The 25,391-nt window shown below is 47.7% G+C and overlaps 1 protein-coding gene across 1 annotated transcript in view; it reads left to right on the top strand.

Annotated features, from left to right (window-relative positions):
* LOC134909865 (amine sulfotransferase-like) overlaps positions 1–25,391 on the top strand; it is a 211,438-nt gene that overhangs the window by 16,426 nt on the left and 169,621 nt on the right. Inside the window, exon 2 of the mRNA XM_063917192.1 lies at positions 19,559–19,742. Within this exon, the coding sequence (XP_063773262.1) occupies positions 19,583–19,742 (160 nt within the window). The 5' untranslated portion in view covers positions 19,559–19,582. The remainder of the gene's footprint in view (positions 1–19,558; positions 19,743–25,391) is intronic.

Raw genomic sequence — 25,391 nt, 5'->3', positions numbered from 1 at the left:
TAGAGAGAGAGAGAGAGAGAGAGAGAGAGAGAGAGAGAGAGAGAGAGAGAGAGAGAGAGACCAATGGAGAGTTCCTTCAAATGTAACAGCATGTCCCCTAACTGCAATAAAGGAGCCAGGCGGCACTCCAAGGATTTGATTCAAGCAAAACAACTGTATTCAATGAAGGTGCAAAATATTTCAAACAGGCATAGTGCAAGCCACCAACGTTTCAACGCCCGACCAGCGTTTTTATCAAGGTGCTATGCTGTAAAAATAAGAATTTACTTACCGATAATTCTATTTCTCGTAGTCCGTAGTGGATGCTGGGGACTCCGTCAGGACCATGGGGTTTAGCGGCTCCGCAGGAGACAGGGCACAATAATAAAAGCTTTAGGATCAGGTGGTGTGCACTGGCTCCTCCCCCTATGACCCTCCTCCAAGCCTCAGTTAGGATACTGTGCCCGGACGAGCGTGCATAATAAGGAAGGATATTGAATCCCGGGTAAGACTCATACCAGCCACACCAATCACACCGTACAACCTGTGATCTGAACCCAGTTAACAGTATGATAACAACGAAGGAGCCTCTGAAAAGATGGCTCACAACAAGAATAACCCGATTTTTGTAACAATAACTATGTACAAGTATTGCAGACAATCCGCACTTGGGATGGGCGCCCAGCATCCACTACGGACTACGAGAAATAGAATTATCGGTAAGTAAATTCTTATTTTCTCTGACGTCCTAAGTGGATGCTGGGGACTCCGTCAGGACCATGGGGATTATACCAAAGCTCCCAAACGGGCGGGAGAGTGCGGATGACTCTGCAGCACCGAATGAGAGAACTCCAGGTCCTCCTCAGTCAGGGTGTGCCCCTGACCAAGTAGCAGCTCGGCAAAGTTGTAAAGCCGAGACCCCTCGGGCAGCCGCCCAAGATGAGCCCACTTCCTTGTGGAATGGGCTTTTACTGATTTTGGCTGTGGCAAGCCTGCCACAGAATGTGCAAGCTGAATTGTACTACAAATCCAGCGAGCAATCGTCTGCTTAGAAGCAGGAACACCCATCTTGTTGGGTGCATACAGGCTAAACAGCGAGTCAGATTTTCTGACTCCAGTCGTCCTGGAAACATATATTTTCAGGGCCCTGACAACGTCAAGTAACTTGGAGTCCTCCAAGTCCCTAGTAGCCGCAGGTACCACAATAGGTTGGTTCATGTGAAAAACAGAAAACACCTTAAGGAGAAATTGAGGACGAGTCCTCAATTCTGCCCTGTCAGAATGAAAAATTAAGTAAGGGCTTTTATATGATAAAGCCGCCCATTCTGACACACGCCTGGCTGAAGCCAGGGCTAATAGTATCTTCACCTTCCATGTGAAATATTTTAATTCCACAGTGGTGAGTGGATCAAACCAATGTGACTTTAGGAAACTCAAAACAACATTGAGATCCCAAGGTGCCACTGGGGGCACAAAAGGAGGCTGTATATGCAGTACCCCTTTTACAAACGTCTGAACTTCAGGCACTGAAGCCAGTTCTTTCTGGAAGAAATTTGACAGGGTCGAAATTTGAACCTTAATGGACCCTAATTTTAGGCCCATAGACAGTCCTGTTTTCAGGAAATGTAGGAAACGACCCAGTTGGAATTCCTCTGTAGGGACCTTCTTGGTCTCACACCACGCAACATATTTTCGCCAAATGCGGTGAAAATGTTTTGCGGTTACATCCTTCCTGGCTTCGACCAGGGTAGGGATGACTTCATCTGGAATGCCCTTTCAGGATCCGGCGTTCAACTGCCATGCCGTCAAACGCAGCCGCGGTAAGTCTTGGAACAGACAAGGCCCCTGCTGGAGCAGGTCCTTTCTTAAAGGTAGAGGCCACGGTTCTTCCGTGAGCATCTCTTGAAGTTCCGGGTACCAAGTCCTTCTTGACCCATCCGGAACCACGAGTATCGTTCTTACTCATCTCCTTCTTATGATTCTCAGTACTTTTGGTATGAGATGCATAGGAGGGAACACATACCCTGACTGGTACACCCACAGTGTTACCAGAGCGTCCACCGCTATTGCCTGAGGGTCCCTTGACCTGGCGCAATATTTGTCTAGTTTTTTGTTCAGGCGGGACGCCATCATGTCCACCTTTGGTTTTTCCCAACGGTTTACAATCATGTGGAAGACTTCCCGCTGAAGTCCCCACTCTCCCGGGTGGAGGTTATGCCTGCTGAGGAAGTCTGCTTCCCAGTTTTCCACTCCCGGAATTAACACTGCTGAGAGTGTTATCACATGATTTTTCGCCCAGCGAAGAATCCTTGCAGTTTCTGCCATTTCCCTCCTGCTTCATGTGCCGCCCTGTCTGTTTACGTGGGCGACTGCCGTGATGTTGTCCGACTGGATCAATACCGGCTGACCTTGAAGCAGAGGTCTTGCTAAGCTTAGAGCCTTGTAAATTGCCCTTAGCTCCAGTATATTTATGTGGAGAGAAGTCTCCAGACTTGATCACACTCCCTGGAAATTTTTTCCTTGTGTGACTGCTCCCCAGCCACTCAGGCTGGCATCCGTGGTCACCAGGACCCAGTCCTGAATGTCGAATCTGCGGCCCTTTCATAGATGAGCACTCTGCAGCCACCGCAGAAGAAAACACCCTTGTCCTTGGAGACAGGGTTATCCGCTGATGCATCTGAAGATGCGATCCGGACCATTTTCCCAGCAGATTCCACTGAAAGGTTCTTGCGTGAAATCTACCGAATGGGATCGCTTTGTAAGAAACCACCATTTTTCACAGGACCTTTGTGCAATGATGCACTGATACTTTTCCTGGTTTTAGGAGGTTCCTGACTAGCTCGGATAACTCCCTGGTCTTCTTCTCCGGGAGAAAACATCCTTTTCTGGACTGTGTCCAGAATCATTCCTAGGAACATTAGACGTGTCGTCGGAAAAAGCTGCGATTTTTGGAATATTTAGAATCCACTCGTGCTGTCGTAGAACTACTTGAGATAGTGCTACTCCGACCGCCAACTGTTCTCAGGACCTTGCCCTTATCAGGAAAGCGTCCATATTTCTTTTAGGAAGAATCATCATTTCGGCCATTACCGTGGTAAAGACCCGGGGTGCCGTGGACAATCCAAACGGCAGCGTCTGAACTGATAGTGACAGTTCTGTACCACGAACCTGAGATACCCTTGGTGAGAAGGGCAAAATTTGGACATGTAGGTAAGCGTCCCTGATATCCAGTGACACCATATCGTCCTGGTTCGCTATCACTGCTCTGAGTGACTCCATCTTGATTTGAACCCTTGTATGTAATTGTTCAAATCTATTAGATCTCACCGAGCCGTTTGGCTTCAGTACCACACTATAGTGTGGAATAATACCCCTTCCCTTGTTGTAGGAGGGGTACTTTGATTATCACCTGCTGGGAATACAGCCTGTGAATTTTTTTCCAATACTGCCTCCCTGTCGGAGGGAGACGTTGGTAAAGCAGACTTCAGGAACTTGTGAGGGGAAGACGTCTCGAATTTCCAATGTACACCTGGGATACTACGTGTAGGATCCAGGAGTCCACTTGCGAGTGAGCCCACTGCGTGCTGAAACTCTTGAGATGACCCCCCACCGCACCTGAGTCCGCTTGTATGGCCCCAGCGTCATGCTGCGGACTTGGCAGAAGCTGTGGAGGACTTCTGTTCCTGGGAATGGGCTGCCTGCTGCAGTCTTCTTCCCTTTCCTCTAACCCTGGGCAGATATGACTGGCCTTTTGCCCGCCTGCCTTTATGGGTACGAAAGGACTGAGACTGAAAAGACTGTGTCCTTTTCTGCTGAGATGTGACTTGGGGTAACAAAAGTGGATTTTCCAGCTGTTGCCATGGCCACCAGGTCCGATGGACCGCCCCTTTATACGGCAATACTTTCATGTGCCGTCTGGAATCTGCATCACCTGACCACTGTCGTGTCTATAAACATCGTCTGGCAGATATGGACATCACATCTACTCTTGATGCCAGAATGCAAATATCCCTCTGCGCATCTCGCATATATAGAAATGCATCCTTAAAATGCTCTATAGTCAATAAAATATTGTTCCTGTCAAGGGTATCAATATTTTCAGTCAGGAAATCCGACCAAGCCCCCCCAGCGCTGCACATCCAGGCTGAGGCGATTGCTGGTCGTAGTATAACACCAGTATGTGTGTATATACTTTTTAGGATATTTTTCAGCTTCCTATCAGCTGGCTCTTTGAGGGCGGCCGTATCTGGAGACGGTAACGCCACTTGTTTTTATAAGCGTGTGAGCGCCTTATCCACCCTAAGGTGTGTTTCCCAACTCGCCCTCACTTCTGGCGGGAAAGGGTATACCTCCAATAATTTTCTATCGGAGGAAACCCACGTATCATCACACACTTTAATTTATCTGATTCAGGAAAAACTACAAGTAGATTATTCCCACCCTACATAATACCCTTATTTGTGGTACTTGTAGTATCAGAAATATGTAACACCTCCTTCATTGCCCTTAACATGTAACGTGTGGCCCTAAAGGAAAATACGTTTGTTTCTTCACCGTGGACACTGAAGTCAGTGTCCGTGTCTGTGTCGACCAACTGAGGTAAATGGGCGTTTTTACAAGCCCCTGACGGTGTCTGAGACGCCTGGACAGGTACTAATTTGTTTGCCGGCCGTCTCATGTCGTCAACCGACCTTGCATCGTGTTGACATTATCACGTAATTCCTAAATAAGCCATCCATTCCGGTGTCGACTCCCTAGAGAGTGACATCACCAATACAGGCAATTTGCTCCGCCTCCTCACCAACATCGTCCTCCTACATGTCGACACACACGTACCGACACACAGCACACACACAGGGAATGCTCTGATAGAGGACAGGACCCCACTAGCCCTTTGGGGAGACAGAGGGAGAGTTTGCCAGCACACACCAAAAACGCTATAATTATACAGGGACAACCCCTTATACAAGTGTTTTCCCTTATAGCATTTTCACATATGTAATCATATCGCCAAATAAGTGCCCCCCCTCTCTGTTTTTACCCTGTTTCTGTAGTGCAGTGCAGGGGAGAGCCTGGGAGCCTTCCTCACAGCAGAGCTGAGCAGGAAAATGGCGCCGTGTGCTGAGGAGAATAGGCCCCGCCCCCTAAAACGGCGGGCTCTTCTCCCGGAGTTTGTGAGATCTGGCAGGGGTTAAATACATCCATATAGCCTCAAGGGCTATATGTGATGTATTTTAGCCATAAAAAAGGTATAATACATTGCTGCCCAGGGCGCCCCCCCCAGCGCCCTGCACCCTCAGTGACCGCTGGTATGAAGTGTGCTGACAACAATGGCGCACAGCTGCAGTGCTGTGCGCTACCTTATGAAGACTGAAAGTCTTCTGCCGCCTGTTTCTGGACCTCTGGACCTCTTCAACTTCGGCATCTGCAAGGGGGGTCGGCGGCACGGCTCCGGGACGAACCCCAGGGTGAGACCTGTGTTCGGACTCCCTCTGGAGCTAATGGTGTCCAGTAGCCTAAGAAGCAAATCCATCCTGCACGCAGGTGAGTTTACTTCTCTCCCCTAAGTCCCTCGTAGCAGTGAGCCTGTTGCCAGCAGGACTCACTGAAAATAAAAAACCTAACTTAAACTTTTATTCTAAGCAGCTCAGGAGAGCCACCTAGATTGCACCCTTCTCGGCCGGGCACAAAAATCTAACTGAGGCTTGGAGGAGGGTCGTAGGGGGAGGAGCCAGTGCACACCACCTGATCCTAAAGCTTTTATTATTGTGCCCTGTCTCCTGCGGAGCCGCTAAACCCCATGGTCCTGACGGAGTCCCCAGCATCCACTTAGGACGTCAGAGAAAGTGCAACGTGAAAAGCATAAACAAACAAGTTGTTTGTTTATGCTTTTCACGTTGCACTTTTACAGCATAGCACCTTGATAAAAACGCCGGTCGGGCGTTGAAACGTTGGTGGCTTGCACTATGCCTGTTTGAAATATCTTGCACCTTCATTGAATACAGTTTTTTTGCTTGAATCAAATCCTTGGAGTGCCGCCTGGTTCCTTTATTGCAGCTAGGGGACATGCTGTTACATTTGAAGGAACTCTATAGTTTTTTGAGGAGGGCACCCAGGTGGATGGCTTTGGGACTGTGAGTGCCGTAACTATATATGGATAATAATTATACAGTATATACAAGGAGTGAGTGCACTCGGCAGATCAGACCAGAGTAAATAATTAACAGGTGTTTGCATTCACTCATGAATTCCAAGAGAATTGTTTTAAAGTACAAAACATTTACTGCAATACATACATAATAACAATTTAGTAAAATTCGGAAACAATTGTAGCAGCCACAATTAGCAACTATTTATCACACAGATATCAGCACATACATTTAACACATTTGTGCCACAAATAAAAACTGGTAAAATACCAATGTAGTTGGCAAATAATTAAGCCAATAATAATCAGAAAACGTAGGTAGCTCTTTATATAACGCTCAATGCTATTAAAACTAGCCGTTGCTTACGTGCTCATGTGGAAGGCGGTCACTTTGTTGGCCTTAGCTTCTGCTTGACGCGTGTCACATTTGGGAGCTTTGTTTTGTAAAAGTCCCTATCTGATCTTCCATGAAGATAGGGTGGAACTTAGGACTCGGCTGCAGTTCCTGCCTAAGGTTGTGTCAGATTTTCATATCAACCAACCTTTTGTGGTGCCAGTGGCTACTGACTCCTCAATTGCTTCAAAGGCCTTGAATGTTGTGAGGGCTTTGAAGATTTATGTGAAGAGGACGGCTCGTCATAGAAAATCTGACAGTCTGTTTGTCCTCTATGATCCCAAGAAAATTGTGTGTCCTGCTTCTAAGCAGTCGATTTCACGCTGGATCAGGTTCACCATCCAGCATGCATATTCTACGGCAGGATTGCCGTGTCCAAAATCTGTAAAGGCCCACTCTACTCGTAAGGTGGGCTCTTCCTGGGCGGCTGCTCGGGGTGTCTCGGTTGTACAGCTTTGCCGAGCAGCTACTTGGTCTGGGTCGAACAAGTTTGCTAAGTTTTACAAGTTCGATACTTTGGCCTCTGATGACCTCAAGTTTGGTCAAGCAGTCTTGCAGGAGCCTCCTCGCTCTCCCTCCCGTTCTGGGAGCTTTGGTGCATTCCCATGGTACTAATATGGACCCCAGCATCCTCTAGGACGTAAGAGAAAATAGGATTTCTCTGACTTCCTAGTGGATGCTGGGAACTCCGTAAGGACCATGGGGAATAGCGGCTCCGCAGGAGACTGGGCACAAAAGTAAAAGCTTTAGGACTACCCGGTGTGCACTGGCTCCTCCCCCTATGACCCTCCTCCAAGCCTCAGTTAGATTTTTGTGCCCGGCCGAGAAGGGTGCATTCTAGGAGGCTCTCCTGAGTTTCTTAGAAAAAGTTTAGTTTTAGGTTTTTTATTTTCAGTGAGACCTGCTGGCAACAGGCTCACTGCATCGAGGGACTAAGGGGAGAAGAAGCGAACCTGCCTGCTTGCAGCCAGCTTGGGCTTCTTAGGCTACTGGACACCATTAGCTCCAGAGGGACCGAACACAGGCCCAGCCTCGGAGTCCGGTCCCAGAGCCGCGCCGCCGGCCCCCTTACAGAGCCAGAAGCAAGAAGAGGTCCGGAAAAATCGGCGGCAGAAGACATCAGTCTTCAACAAGGTAGCGCACAGCACTGCAGCTGTGCGCCATTGCTCCTCAGGCACACTTCACACTCCGGTCACTGAGGGTGCAGGGCGCTAGGGGGGGGCGCCCTGAGCAGCAATGTAAACACCTTGGCTGGCGAAAATACACCACATATAACCCCCAGGGCTATATGGATGTATTTCAACCCCTGCCAGAATACAGCAAAAAGTGGGAGAAAAGGCTGCCGAGAAGGGGGCGGAGCCTATCTCCTCAGCACACGGGCGCCATTTTCCATCACAGCTCCGCTGGAACGACGTCTCCCTGACTCTCCCCTGCAGTCCTGCACTACAGAAAAGGGTAAAAAAGAGAGGGGGGGCACTAATTTGGCGCAGTTTTGATAATAACAGCAGCTATAAAGGGAAAAGCACGTTATATAGTGGTATTCCTGTCTATATATAGCGCTCTGGTGTGTGCTGGCATACTCTCCCTCTGTCTCCCCAAAGGGCTAGTGGGGTCCTGTCCTCTATTAGAGCATTCCCTGTGTGTGTGCTGTGTGTCGGTACGTTTGTGTCGACATGTATGAGGAGGAAACTGATGTGGAGGCGGAGCAATTGCCTGTAATGGTGATGTCACCCCCTAGGGGGTCGACACCTGAGTGGATGGGCTTATGGAAGGACTTACGTGACAGTGTCAGCTCTTTACAAAAGACAGTTGATGACATGAGACAGCCGGCTACTCAGCTTGGGCCTGTCGGGGCGTCTCAAAGGCCATCAGGGGCTCTAAAGCGCCCGTTACCTCAGATGGCAGATACAGATGCCGACACGGATACTGACTCCAGTGTCGACGGTGAAGAGACGAATGTGACTTCCAGTAGGGCCACACGTTACATGATTGAGGCAATGAAAGATGTTTTACACATTTCTGAGATTACAAGTACCACTAAAAAGGGTATTATGTTTGGTGAGAAAACTACCCGTAGTTTTTCCTGAAGTTTCCCCCGATAAAAAACTGATGATTCCTAAAAAGTTATTGGCATCATACCCTTTCCCGCCAGAGGATAGGGCACATTGGGAAACACCCCCTAGGGTGGATAAAGCGCTCACACGCTTGTCAAAACAGGTGGCACTACCGTCTCCTGAAACGGCCGCCCTTAAGGAACCTGCTGACAGAAAGCAGGAGAATATCCTAAAATGTATATACACACATACTGGTGTTATACTGCGACCAGCAATCGCCTCAGCCTGGATGTGCAGTGCTGGGGTGGCTTGGTCGGATTCCCTGACTGAAAATATTGATACCTTGGATAGGGACAGTATATTACTGACTATATTGCATTTAAAAGATGCATTTTTATATATGCGTGATGCACAGAGGGATATTTGCCGACTGGCATCAAGAGTAAGTGCGCTGTCCATTTCTGCCAGAAGAGGGTTATGGACGAGGCAGTGGTCAGGTGATGCGGATTCCAAAAGGCATATGGAAGTATTGCCTTATAAAGGGGAGGAGTTATTTGGGGTAGGTCTATCAGACCTGGTGGCCACGGCAACGGCTGGGAAATCCACATTTTTACCCCAGGTAGCCTCTCAACATAAGAAGACGCCGTATTATCAGGCGCAGTCCTTTCGGCCCCATAAGGGCAAGCGGGCAAAAGGCTCCTCTTTTCTGCCCCGTGGCAGAGGAAGAGGAAAAAGGCTGCAGCAGACAGCCAGTTCCCAGGAACAGAAGCCCTCTCCCGCTTCTGCCAAGTCCTCAGCATGACGCTGGGGCTTTACAAGCGGACTCAGGCACGGTGGGGGCCCGTCTCAAGAATTTCAGGGCGCAGTGGGCTCACTCACAAGTGGACCCCTGGATCCTTCAGGTGGTATCTCAAGGGTACAAATTGGAATTCGAGACGTCTCCCCCTCGCCGTTTCCTAAAGTCTGCTTTACCGACGTCTCCCTCCGACAGGGAGGCGGTATTGGAAGCCATTCACAAGCTGTATTCCCAGCAGGTGATAATCAAGGTACCCCTCCTGCAACAGGGAAAGGGGTATTATTCCACGCTGTTGGTATACCGAAGCCGGACGGCTCGGTGAGACCTATTTTAAATCTAAAATCTTTGAACACTTACATACAGAGGTTCAAATTCAAGATGGAGTCACTCAGAGCAGTGATCGCGAACCTGGAAGAAGGGGATTATATGGTGTCTCTGGTCATCAAGGATGCTTACCTCCATGTCCCAATTTACCCTTCTCATCAAGGGTACCTCAGGTTTGTGGTACAGAACTGCCACTATCAGTTTCAGACGCTGCCGTTTGGATTGTCCACGGCACCCCGGGTCTTTACCAAAGTAATGGCCAAAATGATGATACTCCTCCGAAGGAAAGGAGTTTTAAATTATCCCTTACTTGGACGATCTCCTGTTAAGGGCGAGATCCAGGGAACAGTTGGTAGTCGGGTTAGCACTATCGCAAGTAGTGCTGCGGCAGCACGGTTGGATTCTCAATATCCCAAAATCGCAGCTGATCCCGACGACACGTCTTCTATTCCTAGGGATGATCCTGGACACAGTCCAGAAAAAGGTGTTTCTCCCGGAGGAGAAAGCCGGGGAGTTATCCGAGCTAGTCAGAAACCTCCTAAAACCAGGCCAAGTCTCAATGCATCAATGCACAAGGGTCCTGGGAAAAATGGTGGCTTCCTACGAAGCAATCCCATTTGGCAGATTCCACGCAAGAACATTCCAGTGGGACCTGCGGGACAAATGGTCCGGATCGCATCTTCAGATGCATCAGCGGATAACCCTGTCCCCAAGGACAAGGGTGTCTCTCCTGTGGTGGTTGCAGAGTGCTCATCTTCTAGAGGGCCGCAGATTCGGCATTCAGGACGGGGTCCTGGTGACCACGGATGCCAGCCTGCGAGGCTGGGGAGCAGTCACACAGGGAAGAAATTTCCAGGGCTTGGGGTCAAGCCTGGAGACATCACTTCACATAAATATTCTGGAGTTAAGGGCCATTTACAATGCTCTAAGCCAAGCAAGACCTCTGCTTCAAGGTCAGCCGGTGCTGATCCACTCGGACAACATCACGGCAGTCGCCCACGTAAACAGACAGGGCGGCACAAGAAGCAGGAGGGCAATGGCAGAAGCTGCAAGGATTCTTCGCTGGGCGGAAAATCATGTAATAGCACTGTCAGCAGTGTTCATTCCGGGAGTGGACACGACCTCCACCCGGGAGAGTGGGGACTTCATCCAGAAGTCTTCCACATGATTGTGAACCGTAGGCAATAGCTGTGGACGCTCTGGTAACACCGTGGGTGTACCAGTCGGTGTATGTGTTCCCTCCTCTGCCTCTCATACCCAAGGTACTGAGAATTATAAGACGGAGAGGAGTAAGAACTATACTCGTGGCTCCGGATTGGCCAAGAAGGACTTGGTACCCGGAACTTCAAGAGATGCTCACAGAGGACCCGTGGCCTCTGCCTCTAAGAAGGGACCTGTTCCAGCAAGGACCCTGTCTGTTTCAAGACTTACCGCGGCTGCGTTTGACGGCATGGCGGTTGAACGCCGGATCCTAAAGGAAAAAGGCATTCCGGAGGAAGTCATCCCTACCCTGATCAAGGCCAGGAAGGATGTCACCGCAAAACATTATCACCGCATTTGGCGAAAATATGTTGCGTGGTGCGAGGCCAGGAAGGCCCCAACGGAGGAATTTCAACTGGGTCGATTCCTGCAAACAGGAGTGTCTATGGGCCTCAATTTGGGGTCCATTAAGGTTCAAATTTCGACCCTGTAGATTTTCTTCCAGAAAGAACTGGCTTCAGTTCCTGAAGTCCAGACGTTGTCAAGGGAGTGCTGCATATACAGCCTCCTTTTGTGCCTCCAGTGGCACCTTGGGATCTCAATGTAGTTTTGGGGTTCCTCAAATCACATTGGTTTGAACCACTTAAATCTGTGGATTTAAAATATCTCACATGGAAAGTGGCCATGCTGTTGGCCCTGGCTTCGGCCAGGCGCATGTCAGAATTGGCGGCTTTATCTTGCAAAAGCCCCTATCTGATTTTCCATTCGGACAGGGCGGAATTGAGGACTCGTCCTCAGTTTCTCCCTAAGGTGGTGTCAGCGTTTCACCTGAACCAACCTATTGTGGTGCCTGCGGCTACTAGGGACTTGGAGGACTCCAAGTTGCTAGATGTTGTCAGGGCCCTGAAAATATCCTGTATGCACCCAACAAGCTGGGTGCTCCTGCTTCTAAGCAGACTATTGCTCGTTGGATTTGTAGTACAATTCAGCTTGCACATACTGTGGCAGGCCTGCCACAGCCAAAATCAGTAAATGCCCATTCCACAAGGAAGGTGGGCTCATCTTGGGCGGCTGCCCGAGGGGTCTCGGCTTTAAAACTTTGCCGAGCAGCTACTTGGTCAGGGGCAAACACGTTTGCAAAATTCTACAAATTTGATACCCTGGCTGAGGAGGACCTGGAGTTCTCTCATTCGGTGCTGCAGAGTCATCCGCACTCTCCCGCCCGTTTGGGAGCTTTGGTATAATCCCCATGGTCCTTACGGAGTTCCCAGCATCCACTAGGACGTCAGAGAAAATAAGAATTTACTTACCGATAATTCTATTTCTCGTAGTCCGTAGTGGATGCTGGGCGCCCATCCCAAGTGCGGATTGTCTGCAATACTTGTACATAGTTATAACTAAATCGGGTTATTGTTGTAGTGAGCCATCTTCCTAGAGGCTCCTCTGTTATCATACTGTTAACTGGGTTCAGATCACAAGTTGTACGGTGTGATTGGTGTGGCTGGTATGAGTCTTACCCGGGATTCAAAAATCCTTCCTTATTGTGTACGCTCGTCCGGGCACAGTATCCTAACTGAGGCTTGGAGGAGATAGGGGGAGGAGCCAGTGCACACCGGGTAGTCCTAAAGCTTTTACTTTTGTGCCCAGTCTCCTGCGGAGCCGCTATTCCCCATGGTCCTTACGGAGTTCCCAGCATCCACTACGGACTACGAGAAATAGAATTATCGGTAAGTAAATTCTTATTTTTAATTACCTACCGATAAATCCTTTTCTCGTAGTCCGTAGAGGATGCTGGGCCACCGCCCAGCGCTTCGTTTTCCTGCATTGGTTTTCTAGTTCAGTACTGCCTGGTTCCTAGGTAAGTTCTGCGTTATTTACTGTTTCAGTACTGTTTCATCTGTTGCTGAAGTTTTCCATCATGTTAGCCGGATTTGCCTGTTGTGTGAGCTGGTATGAATCTCGCCACTATCTGTGTATTTCCTTCTCTCGAAGTATGTCATCTCCTTGGGCACAGTTTCTAGACTGAGTCTGGTAAAAGGGGCATAGAGGGAGGAGCCTGCACACACTGTTAAACTCTTAAAGTGCCAATGGCTCCTGGTGGACCCGTCTATACCCCATGATACTAATATGGACCCCAGCATCCTCTACGGCAGTGTTTCCCAACCGCGGTCCTCAAGGCACACTAACAGTCCTGGTTTTTGTGATATCCAGGCTTGAACACAGGTGACTTAATTAGTACCTCAGTTATTTTGATTTAACCATCTGTGCTGAAGCCTGGATATCACTAAAACCTGCACTGTTGGTGTGCCTTGAGGACCGTGGTTGGGAATGCCTGCTCTACGGACTACGAGAAAAGGATTTACCGGTAGGTAATTAAAATCCTATTTTTTTAAAGTCGAATTGAGATTGCTTTGAATAGCCCAGGTCGGATCCATTCCGACAAATGAATGTCGGAATGGATCCGACATCAATTGAATATACCCCTTAATTAGTACCTCAGTCATTTTGATTTAACCATGTGTTCTAAAGCTTAGATAGCCTTAAAACCTGTACTTTTTATGTGTCTTGAGGGCAGAGTTTAAGAAGCACTGCTCTATACCAGAGGTTCTCAGCTTCTATCCTCAAGTTCAACAACACGTCATGTTATGTGGATTTCTGTGTGTGGAAACAGAATGAACAATTACTGACCCAAAGTAGTAAAATAGATGAATTCACCTGTGCATGCTTTAAGAAATCCTATAACATACCTCCCAACATGACCCTCTTCAGGAGGGACAGAGTGCTCTGTTCCTGGACTTACCTCTTACTGTATGATTGCTGCCACCTCTGCGAAAACACCTTTCTTATCCATTAACCTGTTCAACACAGGTGCTGTCAATCATAAATTAAGAGAAAAAATAAGAATTTACTTACCGATAATTCTATTTCTCGTAGTCCGTAGTGGATGCTGGGGACTCCGTCAGGACCATGGGGATTAGCGGCTCCGCAGGAGACAGGGCACAAAAATAAAGCTTTAGGATCAGGTGGTGTGCACTGGCTCCTCCCCCTATGACCCTCCTCCAAGCCTCAGTTAGGATACTGTGCCCGGACGAGCGTACACAATAAGGAAGGATCTTGAATCCCGGGTAAGACTCATACCAGCCACACCAATCACACCGTACAACTTGTGATCTGAACCCAGTTAACAATATGACAAAACGTAGGAGCCTCTGAACAGACGGCTCACAACAATAACAACCCGATTTTTTTGTAACAATAACTATGTACAAGTATTGCAGACAATCCGCACTTGGGATGGGCGCCCAGCATCCACTACGGACTACGAGAAATAGAATTATCGGTAAGTAAATTCTTATTTTCTCTAACGTCCTAAGTGGATGCTGGGGACTCCGTCAGGACCATGGGGATTATACCAAAGCTCCCAAACGGGCGGGAGAGTGCGGATGACCCTGCAGCACCGAATGAGAGACTCCATGTCCTCCTCAGCCAGGGTATCAAATTTGTAGAATTTAGCAAACGTGTTTGCCCCTGACCAAGTAAATGCTCAGCAAAGTTGTAAAGCCGAGACCCCTCAGGCAGTCGCCCAAGATGAGCCCACTTCCTTGTGGAATGGGCTTTTTCTGATTTTGTCTGTGGCAAGCCTGCCACAGAATGAGCAAGCTGAATTGTACTACAAATCCAGCGAGCAATCGTCTGTTTAGAAGCAGGAGCACCCATCTTGTTGGGTGCATACAGGCTAAACAGCGAGTCAGATTTTCTGACTCCAGTCGTCCTGGAAACATATATTTTCAGGGCCCTGACAACGTCAAGTAACTTGGAGTCCTCCAAGTCCCTAGTAGCCGCAGGTACCACAATAGGTTGGTTCATGTGAAAAACAGAAAACACCTTAAGGAGAAATTGAGGACGAGTCCTCAATTCTGCCCTGTCAGAATGAAAAATTAAGTAAGGGCTTTTATATAATAAAGCCCGCCATTCTGACACACGCCTGGCTGAAGCCAGGGCTAATAGAATCTTCACCTTCCATGTGAAATATTTTAAGTCCACAGTGGTGAGTGGATCAAACCAATGTGACTTTAGGAAACTCAAAACAACATTGAGATCCCAAGGTGCCACTGGGGGCACAAAAGGAGGCTGTATATGCAGTACCCCTTTTACAAACGTCTGAACTTCAGGCACTGAAGCCAGTTCTTTCTGGAATAAATTTGACAGGGTCGAAATTTGAACCTTAATGGACCCTAATTTTAGGTCCATAGACAGTCCTGTTTTCAGGAAATGTAGGAAACGACCCAGTTGGAATTCCTCTGTAGGGACCTTCTTGGCCTCACACCACGCAACATATTTTCGCCAATTGCGGTGAAAATGTTTTGCGGTTACATCCTTCCTGGCTTCGACCAGGGTAGGGATGACTTCATCTGGAATGCCCTTTCAGGATCCGGCGTTCAACTGCCATGCCGTCAAACGCAGCCGCGGTAAGTCTTGGAACAGACAAGGCCCCTGCTGGAGCAGGTCCTTTCTTAAAGGTAGAGGCCACGGTTCTTCCGTGAGAATCTCTTGAAATTCCGGGTACCAAGTCCTTCTTGACCCATCCGGAACCACGAGTATCGTTCTTACTCATCTCCTTGATTCTCAGTACTTTTGGTATGAGATGCATAGGAGGGAACACATACCATGACTGGTACACCCACAGTGTTACCAGAGCGTCCACCGCTATTGCCTGAGGGTCCCTTGACCTGGCGCAATATCTGTCTAGTTTTTTGTTCAGGCGGGACGCCATCATGTCCACCTTTGGTTTTTCCCAACGGTTTACAATCATGTGGAAGACTTCCCGCTGAAGTCCCCACTCTCCCGGGTGGAGGTTATGCTGAGGAAGTCTGCTTCCCAGTTTTCCACTCCCGGAATTAACACTGCTGAGAGTGTTATCACATGATTTTTCGCCCAGCGAAGAATTCTTGCAGTTTCTGCCATTTCCCTCCTGCTTCTTGTGCCGCCCTGTTTTCGTGGGCGACTGCCGTGATGTTGTCCCACTGGATCAATACCGGCTGACCTTGAAGCAGAGGTCTTGCTAAGCTTAGAGCCTTGTAAATTGGCCTTAGCTCCAGTATATTTATGTGGAGAGAAGTCTCCAGACTTGATCACACTCCCTGGAAATTTTTTCCTTGTGTGACTGCTCCCCAGCCACTCAGGCTGGCATCCGTGGTCACCAGGACCCAGTCCTGAATGCCGAATCTGCGGCCCTTTCATAGATGAGCACTCTGCAGCCACCGCAGAAGAAACACCCTTGTCCTTGGAGACAGGGTTATCCGCTGATGCATCTGAAGATGCGATCCGGACCATTTTCCCAGCAGATCCCACTGAAAGGTTCTTGCGTGAAATCTACCGAATGGGATCGCTTTGTAAGAAACCACCATTTTTCACAGGACCCTTTGTGCAATGATGCACTGATACTTTTCCTGGTTTTAGGAGGTTCCTGACTAGCTCGGATAACTCCCTGGCTTTCTTCTCCGGGAGAAAACATCCTTTTCTGGACTGTGTCCAGAATCATCCCTAGGAACATTAGACGTGTCGTCGGAAAAAGCTGCGATTTTGGAATATTTAGAATCCACTCGTGCTGTCGTAGAACTACTTGAGATAGTGCTACTCCGACCGCCAACTGTTCTCTGGACCTTGCCCTTATCAGGAAAGCGTCCATATTTCTTTTAGGAAGAATCATCATTTCGGCCATTACCTTGGTAAAGACCCGGGGTGCCGTGGACAATCCAAACGGCAGCGTCTGAACTGATAGTGACAGTTCTGTACCACGAACCTGAGATACCCTTGGTGAGAAAAGCAAAATTTTGGACTTGTAGGTAAGCGTCCCTGATATCCAGTGACACCATATCGTCCTGGTTCGCTATCACTGCTCTGAGTGACTCCATCTTGATTTGAACCCTTGTATGTAATTGTTCAAATCTTTTAGATCTCACCGAGCCGTTTGGCTTCAGTACCACAATATATTGTGGAATAATACCCCTTCCCTTGTTGTAGGAGGGGTACTTTGATTATCACGTGCTGGGAATACAGCCTGTGAATTTTTTTCCAATACTGCCTCCCTGTCGGAGGGAGACGTTGGTAAAGCAGACTTCAGGAACTTGTGAGGGGAAGACGTCTCGAATTTCCAATGTACACCTGGGATACTACGTGTAGGATCCAGGAGTCCACTTGCGAGTGAGCCCACTGCGTGCTGAAACTCTTGAGATGACCCCCCACCGCACCTGAGTCCGCTTGTATGGCCCCAGCGTCATGCTGCGGACTTGGCAGAAGCTATGGAGGACTTCTGTTCCTGGGAATGGGCTGCCTGCTGCAGTCTTCTTCCCTTTCCTCTAACCCTGGGCAGATATGACTGGCCTTTTGCCCGCCTGCCTTTATGGGTACGAAAGGACTGAGACTGAAAAGACTGTGTCCTTTTCTGCTGAGATGTGACTTGGGGTAACAAAAGTGGATTTTCCAGCTGTTGCCATGGCCACCAGGTCTGATGGACCGCCCCTTTTTACGGCAATACTTCCATGTGCCGTCTGGAATCTGCATCACCTGACCACTGTCGTGTCTATAAACATCGTCTGGCAGATATGGACATCACATCTACTCTTGATGCCAGAATACAAATATCCCTCTGCGCATCTCGCATATATAGAAATGCATCCTTAAAATGCTCTATAGTCAATAAAATATTGTTCCTGTCAAGGGTATCAATATTTTCAGTCAGGAAATCCGACCAAGCCCCCCCAGCGCTGCACATCCAGGCTGAGGCGATTGCTGGTCGTAGTATAACACCAGTATGTGTGTATATACTTCTTAGGATATTTTTCAGCTTCCTATCAGCTGGCTCCTTGAGGGCGGCCGTATCTGGAGACGGTAACGCCACTTGTTTTTATAAGCGTGTGAGCGCCTTATCCACCCTAAGGTGTGTTTCCCAACTCGCCCTCACTTCTGGCGGGAAAAGGTATACCTCCAATAATTTACCATCGGAGGAAACCCACGTATCATCACACACTTTAATTTTTCTGATTCAGGAAAAACTACAAGTAGATTTTTCCCACCCTACATAATACCCTTATTTGTGGTACTTGTAGTATCAGAAACATGTAACACCTCCTTCATTGCCCTTAACATGTAACGTGTGGCCCTAAAGGAAAATACGTTTGTTTCTTCACCGTCGACACTGAAGTCAGTGTCCGTGTCTGTGTCTGTGTCGACCAACTGAGGTAAATGGGCGTTTTTACAAGCCCCTGACGGTGTCTGAGACGCCTGGACAGGTACTAATTTGTTTGCCGGCCGTCTCATGTCGTCAACCGACCTTGCATCGTGTTGACATTATCACGTAATTCCTAAATAAGCCATCCATTCCGGTGTCGACTCCCTAGAGAGTGACATCACCCATACAGGCAATTTGCTCCGCCTCCTCACCAACATCGTCCTCCTACATGTCGACACACACGTACCGACACACAGCACACACACAGGGAATGCTCTGATAGAGGACAGGACCCCACTAGCCCTTTGGGGAGACAGAGGGAGAGTTTGCCAGCACACACCAAAAACGCTATAATTATACAGGGACAACCCCTTATACAAGTGTTTTCCCTTATAGCATTTTCACATATGTAATCATATCGCCAAATAAGTGCCCCCCCCTCTCTGTTTTAACCCTGTTTCTGTAGTGCAGTGCAGGGGAGAGCCTGGGAGCCTTCCTCTCAGCAGAGCTGAGCAGGAAAATGGCGCCGTGTGCTGAGGAGAATAGGCCCCGCCCCCTAAAACGGCGGGTTCTTCTCCCGGAGTTTGTGAGATCTGGCAGGGGTTAAATACATCCATGTAGCCTCAAGGGCTATATGTGATGTATTTTAGCCATACAAAAGGTATAATACATTGCTGCCCAGAGCGCCCCCCCCAGCGCCCTGCACCCTCAGTGACCGCTGGTATGAAGTGTGCTGACAACAATGGCGCACAGCTGCAGTGCTGTGCGCTACCTTATGAAGACTGAAAGTCTTCTGCCGCCTGTTTCTGGACCTCTGGACCTCTTCAACTTCAGCATCTGCAAGGGGGGTCGGCGGCGCGGCTCCGGGACGAACTCCAGGGTGAGACCTGTGTTCCGACTCCCTCTGGAGCTAATGGTGTCCAGTAGCCTAAGAATCCAATCCATCCTGCACGCAGGTGAGTTGAAATTCTCTCCCCTAAGTCCCTCGTTGCAGTGAGCCTGTTGCCAGCAGGACTCACTGAAAATAAAAAACCTAAAAAACTTTTTCTAAGCAGCTCTTTAGGAGAGCCACCTAGATTGCACCCTGCTCGGACGGGCACAAAAACCTAACTGAGGCTTGGAGGAGGGTCATAGGGGGAGGAGCCAGTGCACACCACCTGATCCTAAAGCTTTATTTTTGTGCCCTGTCTCCTGCGGAGCCGCTAATCCCCATGGTCCTGACGGAGTCCCCAGCATCCACTTAGGACGTTAGAGAAATCTAGAAGCAGAGCATTGTGTTCCTCCTTGAGAGGGTCATGTTGGGAGGTATGCCTATAAACACGACCTGTTGATGGTACTTGAGTATTATGGTTAAGAGCCCCTGATGTATACCATCATAATAGCACAATTTAAGCTATTTTGAAAAGAATATTTATTTATTTTGCTCTTACAGGTATACTGTAGGTGAGACAGAACAATGGAACAAAAACCACTTGATGAGAAGAGCAACTCATTCTTGTTCAACCATAAAGGGACGTGCTTTCAGAAAGATATCACTACACCTGAAGCAGTGGACGCAATAGAATATATGGAAATTAGAGACAGTGATGTTTTTTTGGTCACCTATCCAAAATCTGGTAAGTTAGTAATTGCTAAGGAAATGTATTAGGCTGCTATAGGGTTTTACATAGTCGGTGAGGTTGAAAAAAGACTAGTAGTCCATCGAGTTCAACCTGAAGTATAATGCATTCCCTAATTTATTTAAGTTAAAGGCTATATCCTCGTATATCTTTATCTGTAAGAAATTTTCTAACCCATTTTTAAACGCATTGACTGAGACCGCCATTACAACCTTCTCTGGCAGTGTATTCCATATGCGTATTGCCCTTACAGTGAAGAATCCCTTCCTGCGCTGAGTACGAAATTTCTTCTCCTCAAGCCTTAGCGAGTGCCCGAGCGTTTTGTGTAGAGGTCTCTTAGTAAACAACTCACATGATAGCTCTGCATATTGCCCCTTTATATATTTGTAAATATTAATCATATCTTCTCCTAATCGTCTCATTTGTAGTGTAAACATATCTAACCTAGAAAGCCTCTCCTCATAGTCCAGTGTATCCAACCCCTAAATCAGTTTGGTAGCTCGCTCTGAACCTTTTCAATTTGTAATATGTCTTTTTTTTTATAGTGTGGTGCCTAGAACTGTACACAATACTCCAGATGTGGCCGTACCAATGATTTGTACAGTGGCAGGATTACACTCTCATCCCCTTGTCTTAATTCCCCTTTTGAATGCATGCTAAGACCTTATTTGCCTTTGTTGCTGCAGATTGACATTGTGTGTTGCTGCTAAATCTACTATCAATGAGCACCCCCGAATCCTTTTCTAATACAGTTTCCCCTATTTTATCCACATTTAATTGGTAGGTTGCCTGCTTATTCTTAGTCCCAAAGTGTATAGCTTAAAATTTTTCCATATTGAACATCATACCTAATTACTTTAGCTCAGGTAGAAAACATCCCATTAACTACTCGCTGTTCCCTGTTATCAATCCAATTACTCACCCATGTACAAATAATGTCTCCTATACCGAGCTACTTTAATTTGAAAATCAGCCTCCTGTGAGGAACTGTGTCGAAAGCTTTTGCAAAATCCAGATAAACCACATCTATTGTGTTGCCCTGGTCCAGATTGTTGCTTACTATCTCATAAAAGCTAATCAAATTAGTTTGGCATGACCTATTTCTTCTCAAAACCATGTTGGTTCTTATTAATAGTATGGGTGTTCTCCAAGTAGTCCTGTATGCTGTCCCTTAGTATACTCTCTAATAGTTTCCCCACTAATGATGTCAGACTAATGGGTCTATAGTTACCAGGATGAAGTTTAATATCCTTTTTAAATATTAAGACTACATTCGCTATACGCCAGTCTTTTGGTACCATGCCTGATCTAAGTGACTCAGTGAAAAGCAGATACAGTGGCCTTGCTATTTCAGCATTTAGCTCAATCAGAACCCTAGGAAGTAGGCCATCTGGGCCAGGGGATATATTAGTCTTAATTTTTTTTTTCCGTCGTTTACAGACTACTTCCTCAGACAGATAGGTATTAGGTAGTGGGTCTTTATCAATATTATTGTTATTTTTACTCACTAATCCCAAAATCTGGTCCTCTCTAGTAAACACTGATGAGAAAAATTTGTTCAATATTTCAGCTGTTTCTTTGTCATCATGTATCAGGAATCCCAGTTCACTTTTTAATGGTCCTATATTCTCTATTTTTAGCCTCTTATCATCTATATATTTATAGAATTTTTTAGGGTTAGTTCTACTCTCTTTACTAATTTGTTTTTCGTTTTCTATTTTAGTTGCTCTGATTTACTTTTTGCATTTTTTGTTATAGTCCTTATAGTACTGGAATGACTACACCTTCCCGTCTGATTTGAAAGCTTTGAATGCTCGCCTCTTTTTATCCATTTTTTTCCTTAACTTTTTTGTTTAACCACATTGGTTTTAATTCAGTGCTCTTATTTTTACTGCCCAAAGGGATGCACTTATGGGTATATTTGACAAGCATCATTTTAAAAATATCCCACATTTCGGCCGTGTTTTTTTTACCTGAAACAAAGTTCCCCAATCTATGTATTTTAGTGCGGTTTTCAGCATGTTAAAATAGGAATTTAATACCTACCGGTAATTCCTTTTCTCGTAATCCGTAGTGGATACTGGGGATCTGTACTTTAGTACCATGGGGTATAGATCGGGTCCACTGGAGCCTGGCACTTTAAAAACCTTTAGTGTGTGTATGTGTGTGCTGGCTCCTCCCCTCTATGCCCCTCCTACCAGACTCAGTCTAGGAAACTGTGCCCGAGGAGACGGACATACCATGAGAGAAGAAAACAGGTACAACAGCGGTGAGGCACTAAGCCAACACACAACCATAACCGAAAGGAGGGCGCTAACCGGAACAGTGGATATCAACACCAACCTAACCAGGATAGCACAGCTATCCCAACAACATAATGGGACCGCAATGGCGGGCCAACCAAACACTTACTCAGGTAAGCAGGAATCGAATCACTGAGACTGGTGCCCAGGTTCCACTATGGACTACGAGAACAGGAATTACCGTTAGGTAATAAATTCCTATTTTCTCTTACGTCCTAGTGGATACTGGGGATCTGTACTTTAGTACCATGGGGAAGTCCAAAAGCTCCCAAATGGGTGGGAGAGTGCTGAGACTCCTGTAAAACCGCATGACCAAACTGAAGGTCATCCTTGGCCAATCTTGGTAGCATCATAAAGGACAGACAGCGAATCAGATTTTCGAATACGAGCCGTCCTCTTGACATAAATCTTCAGAGCCCTCACCACATCCAAGGACTCTGGCAGAATGGAACCGTCAGACAACACCGGAACCACAATGGGTTGATTCACATGAAAAGCTGAAACCACTTTTGGCAAAAACTGAGGTCGGGTCCTGAGTTTCGCCCTGTCAGTATGACAAATCAAATTAGGGCTCTTACAGGATAAGGCCCCCAATTCAGAGACACGTCTGGCAGACACTAATGCTAATAACATCACAGTCATCCAGGTGAGAAATTTTAACTCCTCTCTATGTAAGGGTTCAAACCAGTCCGATTGAAGAAAAGACAGAACCACATTGAGATCCCACGGAGCCGTGGGAGGTACGAAGGGCGGTTGCATATGAACAACTCCTTTTAGGAAAGTTTGTACTTCCGGCAACAGGGCAAGTTGTTTCTGGAAGAAAATAGAGAGTGCCGATAACTGGACTTTGATGGAGCCTAAACGTAGGCCCATATCCACTCCCGCTTGCAGGAAAAGTAGAAAACGACCAATTCTAAATTCCACGGGAGAAAACTTTCTACTTTCACACCAGGAAACATACTTTTTCCAGATATGATGATAATGTTTTGACGTAACCATCTTCCTGGCCTGGACCATGGTGGAAATAACCCGGGAGGGAAGACCTTTTCTTGCTAGAATCTCCCTCTCAACTTCCAAGCCGTCAAACGTAGCCGCTGTAAATCTGAATAGACGAACGGACCTTGTTGAAGAAGATCCCTTTGGAGCGGCAGAGGCCAAGGATCTTCCAGAGCCAAGGTTAGGAGGTCCCAGTACCACGCCCATAGAGGCCAATCCGGGGCAATCAGAATTGCTTGAACGCTTTCCCTTAATCTGTTTAGAACCCTTGGGAGTAGCGGTAGAGGAGGAAAAAGGTACACAAACTGGTACGTCCAAGGTGTCGTCAGCGCATCTACTGCTACAGCCTGCGGATCCCTCGTTCTGGAACAGTAACGGCATAGCTTCTTGTTGAGACGAGAAGCCATCAGATCTATCTGCGGACAGTCGCACCGGTGAATTAGCTGTTGAAACACCTGGGGATGTAGGCCCCATTCCCCCGGATGGAGGTCGTGTCTGCTGAGGAAGTCTGCTTCCCAGTTGCCCACTCCTTGAATGAAAATGGCTGAGATGGCCCTTGCGTTGGCCTCTGCCCAGATGAGTATTCTTGACACTTCTTGCATCGCCACTCTGCTTCTTGTTCCCCCTTGTTGGTATATGTACGCCACCACTGTGGCCTTCTCCGATTAAACCTGGATCGCCTAATCCTTCAGAAGATGGGAGGCGTGCAGAAGAGCATTGTAAATTGCCCAGAGTTCCAGGATGTTTGTCGGCAGAGCTGATTCCTGAACTGACCATATCCCCTGGAACTGGGCCCCTTAGGTCACAACCCCCCAACCCCCGAAGGCTGGCATTCGTTGTGAGTAGAATCCACAAGTGAATATTGAAATTCCTGCCTACTACCAGGTGAGGAACTTGCTGCCACCATAATATAGAGATCCGGACTTTTGGAGATAAGGTCACTTCCTGATGAATGTGAAGGTGAGACCCTGACCATTTGTCCAGCAGATCCAGCTGAAATAGCCGGGCATGAAATCTTCCATATTGGATTGCCTCGTAAGCAGCAACCATCCTGCCCAGCAAACATATGCAAAGATGTATGGACACATATCAGGAGATCGTCCAAGTAGGGGACTATGTTGACTCCCATCATGCTCAGTTGCAGAATCATCTCCGCCATGACTTTGGTGAAGACCCTCGGAGCTGTGGACAGGCCAATGGGCAAGGCCTGAAGCTGGAAATGGTCATCCAAGATGGCGAACCTGAGGTAAGACTGATGAGGGGGCCACACAGGAATGTGTAGGTAAGCATCCTTGACATCTAGGGATACCAGGAATTCCCCCTCCTCCAGACTGGACACCACTGCCCACAGGGATTCCATCTTGAATTTGAACACCCGCCAATACGGGTTTAGAGACTTCAGATTTAAGATGGGTTGCACCGAACCATCTGGTTTTGGAACGACAAACAGCCTGTAGTAAAAACCCCTGTTGCGTAACGGAGGAGGTACCGGAACCAACACCCTTGTCCGCAAAAAATTTTGAATGGCCTCTTGCAAGGTATCTTTTGCTGCGGGCAAAACTGGTAAGACCGATTTGAAAAATCTGTGAGGAGGAAGTGCTTGAAATTCCAGCCGGTACCCCTAGGAAATGAGGTCCCTCACCCAAGGATCCCGGCAGGACTCTGCCCACACGTGGGCGAAGTTTTGAAGGCGAGCACCCACCTGAAAGTCACCTTGCTGCTGGGGCCAACCGTCACGCGGAAGGCTTAGCGGCAGGGGATCCGATGGTCTGGTCCAGGGATGCAGCAGTTGCAGGTTTACGGGACTTACCATGAGATCCACTCGGAGTAGTAGAGACTCCCCGGCCCCTGCCTCTGAACCTTTCCACACGAAAAGACTGGAAGGAGGGTCCTGTGTAAGAACGTCTACCAGGTGGCGCAGCCGACGGCAGATAGGTAGACTTACCCGCCGTTGCCTGAGAGATCCATTTATTGAATTCATCCCCAAACAAGGCATCACCTGTAAAGGGAAGATTTTCTACACCCTTTTTGGAATCAGCGTCCGCTGACCATTGACGTAACCACAGAGCTCTGCGTGGCGAAACAGCCATAGCAGTAGTGCGGCCATTTATCTTACACAAGTCCTTAATAGCCTTACTCATAAAATTTGCAGCATCTTGTATGTGTTGCAGCAGAGTAATGACCTCATCTTGGGGCAGAGAGTCTAATCCAATAATAATATTATCTGACCACCTGACTACTGCCCTGGAAATCCACCCACAAACTATTGTGGGGCACTGTGCTACGCCTGCTGCCGTATATATTGCCTTGAGATGGTCTCAGTTTTACAGTCAGCAGGGTCTTTAAG

The sequence above is a fragment of the Pseudophryne corroboree genome, chromosome 4 (assembly GCF_028390025.1).
Source record: "Pseudophryne corroboree isolate aPseCor3 chromosome 4, aPseCor3.hap2, whole genome shotgun sequence".
NCBI lineage: Eukaryota > Metazoa > Chordata > Amphibia > Anura > Myobatrachidae > Pseudophryne > Pseudophryne corroboree.
Note: the sequence above shows the minus strand (reverse complement) of the source record. Positions and strands in the feature narration are given on the sequence as shown.